Genomic DNA, 5206 nt, shown 5'->3' on the forward strand with positions numbered 1-5206 from the left:
GAGGTACCTCCCCCTTCTCAGTGACGAGCTCACGGTGTCTGTTTTGCAGGTTATCAGAAGAACCATCTTCGCCAGATCTAACCCCTCGTGGGAAACATCTATTTAACCCCCAGATTATCCGTAATCTGCCCGAGGTCGATTAGTGTTTCATCAGCTTGTTACCTCAAAAACCACCATATTTCAATTTTGTTATTATTAAAATAAATTTTTAGTAAAATATTTTTAGTTTTTAAATTTCATACACTAATTAACTTTTTATCATTTAAGCTTTTAAACATATGGTTAAAATTCTAAAAAAAATAATTAAATTCATCTAACATTAACTTAGTCAAATGATATAATAATTCTAAAAGATAACAAATAATTCATCATATAATCTAATCAAGACAAAATATATAAATATATAAACGTTTGTGAGTAACCTAATTGAAATAAATAAAGTTAGAGTAACTTAATTGGTACAATGATTAAACTTTGTTATTATTTTATAAAGTTTTCCCCAAATGAATAAAAGCATTAATAAGAATTAATATTCACACTTTTATATGAATGATTTACATAATATTACTCAATATTTTTATGTCTTAAACAGCGGGGCTTGCCCCAATGGCCAGGAACATGATGGATGATCGGGATGCCCCAGTTCGAATACTGATTCCGACCGGATTTTACCATAGCATTAAAAACTTGTCGTGCCTTACAGGGGGTGGGGTGAGCCAACTGGGTTTTACCAGGATCGCCAAGCCAAACTCGAATGCCAGCATGGATCCCGATTATGTCAACATAGTTGGCCTGAGTAGGTGGTGGGTGAGCGTGTTCACACAATGAGATAACTTAACTGTGAAAGTCACCGATCGAAAAAAAAAATATTGCTATGTCTTAAAATGCATTAATGATCATTGTTATTCTTAATTGAATTATCATTTTTTAGCAAAATTTGTAATGCACATTTGTTTTTCATTCAATATAAGTAGAGAAAAGTAAACTAAAATCAGTGTGACCACGACGATTCAAAATAATAACTACAAAGAAACAAAAAAAAAATAATAACAATATTGCGCATTAGCTACCCTGAATGTTAGAATTAGTATTAAAGCGTATTACTTTTGCATACTTTTGCTTATAAATGCTAAAAAGTAATCCGTTATTGTGTGTGAATTATAATTGTGAACAAATAAAATAAGCAGGGCCGTTTCTAAAAATTTATATGTCTCGGCCGAGCCGAAATAAAAAGGCTCGTAGACTCTAACAAGTAACGAAATATTGTAAGAAAGAAAAATTTAGGCCTTAATGGGTTTAAAAAAATACTTAAAAATGGCTCAAGTGAGAATAGAACTTGCAACCTTTTGATTGGAACTCAAAACCCTTTATCACTAAACCAACCTATTTGTTGTATAATTAGAGTGCAACATTAAATATACATATTTCGTTTTCATAAATATATATATATAAAAACTTTGTGCGCCCAAAAATTAAGTGCCCCGACCAATCACACACATTGCCCTATGCCCGAGCCGCCCCTGAAAATAAGAAAAAAACTTACGTCATGTAAGTAATGGAGTTTTCACATTTCATCCTTCAATGAGTTGTGTTGTGAGAATGTAAATCCTGATAGAGTGATTAATAATAAAAAAATCAAAAGAAATTAATGAAATGAAGCTAAAAGATTGATTTGCATATTTATAATAATTCTTTTCTACATAAAAAGATTTCTTTCACCCATGCCCGTAATGTCCTTCACGCTCCGGCTCTCCGCGCCTTTTCTCGACCGGACAATAGTTGTGTTTCGCGCCCCTCAAGTTAGCGTGGCTTGTTGCCAAGCCGATTCTTGAGCCAATAGCAGATGACCTACATTATACATAGTGACGAACCCATGATTTTTTGTCAATGGGGTCCCAATTTTTTCGGTTTACAAAATTTTCGGGCCGGTCGCTATTCGGGTCGGGTCGATGCGATGAAAATAATATAAACACGGGAATATGGTGTCATTGGAAACGAGTAAGTAGAAAGAATCTAGATTAGAAACTAGATAAAACATGGACTTTTAATTCATTTTTACTCATACCCGAAAACATAAACGTAAGCTATATATATGGTCTTAAATACATGACCAAACATAAAAAAACTAACTCTAACACAAATAAATGATTAATTATAATATGTATACACAAGATAAATAATAAAAGAATATGCAAAACCTATGTTGTCATTATATATGTTGCATGTTGATAATGACTATATGGGAGAAACTAACGAAAAACACAAATACTCTAACTAAATAACTAATATTGACTAGGATATAAAAAAACAACAAAAACAAAATATGATGAGGCTTGAACCTGCAACATCCTAAAGAAAAAACAATGGACTTTCTACTAGACTAGTTCATCCTTAATAGTATGGGTTTCAAGTACTAATTTTTATGAGGTCCTTACAAAATTTAATATACCGCCTCTAAGTAATTTTTAAAAAATATTGGTGTCCCGAGACCCCGATATATTCTATGTGGGTCCGCCATTTATACATGTGTGCATCACTACTAATGATCATAAACACTCATTTTTCACTATTATTTTATTTAAATAATCATTTTATATATATTTTTTAAAATATTATAGATAAATATTTATTTAATTTTATTTTTTAAAAAACAAAAGGTTTTAAAAAAATGTTAACGGATACACGAACCATCATACGTCACAAGCGATCTCAACTCTTCCGCGTAATAACCTTTTTAAAAATCTCTCTTTCTCTCTTCTACAGCCAACACACTTTCTCTCCTCGCCTTTTTCCTTTTTACGTCCACTCTGTTTCTTTAACTTTACGCTCAACGGAACTAAAAGCTCCGACGGCAACCCTCTTAATACAATAAATGAAATTACATTTTTGCACTCATTACTTAAGGAATGTAAATGATGATTAGTAACAAGGTAACAAACACCAACATAAGATCTTTCCTAAGATAAAATCAAACCAAACATATAATCACCATACTCAAGATGATATTATTCATAAACCCTAAGATGCCCCCCATCTCTAAAAACAAGACACGTGGCATGAGCCACTCTTCATCCCTTTTTATATGCACAGATTTTCCATATTTTTCTATCCTCCTTCTCTCCAAGCAACAGACAACTCATCTCTTTTATTTCTCACTCTAATCCCTTCATCTTTCTGATCCCCATTCATTTATTATTATCATCATCATCATCATCAATATCAATCAATTTCCCATCTGGGTTTGATTCAGTTTGCAATATCCCATCTGGGTTTTGTTCAGTTTGCAGTTTCCCATCTGGGTTTTATCCAATTTACAATATCCCATCTGGGTTTTGTTCAGTTTGCAATATCCCATCTGGGTTTTACTCAGTTTGCAATATCCCATCTGGGTTTTATCCAGTTTACAATATCCCATCTGGGTTTTATTCAGTTTTCAATATCCCATCTGGGTTTTCAATGAAACAGATTATGAACGGTGGCGGCGGCGGCGGCGGTTTAAGAATTCTGACTGCAGCCGAGGCTCAAGTGGCGGAAATCTTGATTAATATGCGTGAATTAATTAAACGACGTAGATTTACTTGGGGCATGAAGAAGAAAAGATCTGTCTTGGTTTCCAAATCGGAATCGGAAACTCGTCGGAGAGTTGGTGGTGGCTCGCCGGAGAAAGTGGCGGCGGCGGTGGTGGCGGCTGAAGCTGATAAGAGCCCTACAACGCCGCTTTGTTTTTTACCGCCGGTGAAGAAAAATGTTAAGAGAAAGGTAAATTTGTTTGATTGATTTTATACAATTTAAGTTTTTGGATTTGATTTCTGAATTTTTTTTTTCTTTAGCGAAGTGTTTTAACTTCAACATTTAATTGGTTTTTATTTATTATTTATTTTTTAAAATTTATATATATCGTTACCTTATCATGTTCTTGCTTTCTTTGATTTCAATTTTGACATATGGGTAATCAATCAATCATCATAAATTATCATCAATTATCATTAAATTTGACTTTTTTAGGTGAATGTTTGACTACTTTATGCTTAATTTACTCTAGATTTACTTTATATTGATGATTTAAGTTTTTAATGTTTTTCCCACAGGCAGCAGATGATTTGGTGGAGAGTTACAATAGAATGCAACAAGAAAAAGAAATTCTATTAAGGGTATGATATTATTTTTGACTTTTTAATTTCTTGGAATATTTTCTTAAGTCTTACTTCAAATTTTTATTAATGTTATGTTACTAAATTTTAAACAGGAAACAAAGGCCATGAGAACCCTGCATCAAGGACTTACTTTTAAAAATATGGAATTGAAAGCAATTATACAAAAGGTAAATTTATATCATTATAATTTGCTAGTAAATTATTTATTTGAATTATTTTTTTTGAAATTATTTTAGGTAAAGTTTACAAGAAACATTGAAGATTTCCACCAATGGAATAATTCTAGGAAAATAATTGACCAACAAAGTTATTATCCACAAATTTCCATGTTTGCCCCTCCGACACAACAACGCCAACAACATTGTCAACAACTGATGGTAGATCCCAGCAATTGGTGTTCCGTTAACAGTCACAGTGGGGGTAGATTTGGGTTGTTCAATCAGGTTGATCCACGTGTCAAGATTCATGATTTCATGGGTTGTTTTCAACCGTTGGATCAAAGTAAATACATGATGGTGGATAATCATCTAACGGTGAGGAGTGCAGCTGCTGCTGCTAGGCAGAGGAGGATATTGAGGATGAAGGAGAACAAGAGAGTATCAAGAGGGTGTAGATGACAAGAATCAAGATGATGGTGGTTTGACTTTTGTTTGGTCAACGGAGAGAGGGTGGGTTGGTAATTGACTAATACCTTTTGGGCTATTTTTTTGGTTTAGGGTTAGTGATCCATTGATGAATTAGTTCAAAGACATTTTTGAAATACAATCTGTTTGGATATCTTTTTAGATGTGAAAGAGAGTTTTTTTTATAAAATGTTTTAATAGGATTTCAATCTAGGTTCGAATATTTGAGCAAATTATGTTTATTGTTAAAAAGTTAGATTTTAAACTTACATGTTCTAATAGGATTGTAATCTAGGTTGAATATTTGAGCAAATTATGTTTATTGTTAAAAAGTTAGATTTTAAACTTACATAATAACCGAAAAACTGATGGGCACGATCATAGTTGATCCGGCCTCAAGCGTTTTTTGTTCGGACTTCTGGTTTTAAT

The 5206-nt window shown here is 32.8% G+C and overlaps 1 protein-coding gene across 1 annotated transcript; it reads left to right on the plus strand.

Annotated features, from left to right (window-relative positions):
* The first annotated feature begins 2948 nt into the window (after positions 1 to 2948).
* On the plus strand, positions 2949 to 4947 carry LOC143596191 (uncharacterized). The gene is made up of 4 exons (XM_077075032.1): positions 2949 to 3759; positions 4089 to 4151; positions 4247 to 4321; positions 4391 to 4947. Exons 1-4 carry the CDS (start codon positions 3457 to 3459, stop codon positions 4769 to 4771), a joined length of 822 nt encoding a protein of 273 aa, XP_076931147.1. The 5' UTR covers positions 2949 to 3456; the 3' UTR covers positions 4772 to 4947.
* The last annotated feature ends 259 nt before the right edge of the window (positions 4948 to 5206 follow it).

Source organism: Bidens hawaiensis, unplaced genomic scaffold (genome assembly GCF_021521415.1).
Source record: "Bidens hawaiensis isolate Kalapana, Puna unplaced genomic scaffold, B.hawaiensis_p1.1 tig00046152_1, whole genome shotgun sequence".
NCBI classification, from domain to species: Eukaryota; Viridiplantae; Streptophyta; class Magnoliopsida; order Asterales; family Asteraceae; genus Bidens; species Bidens hawaiensis.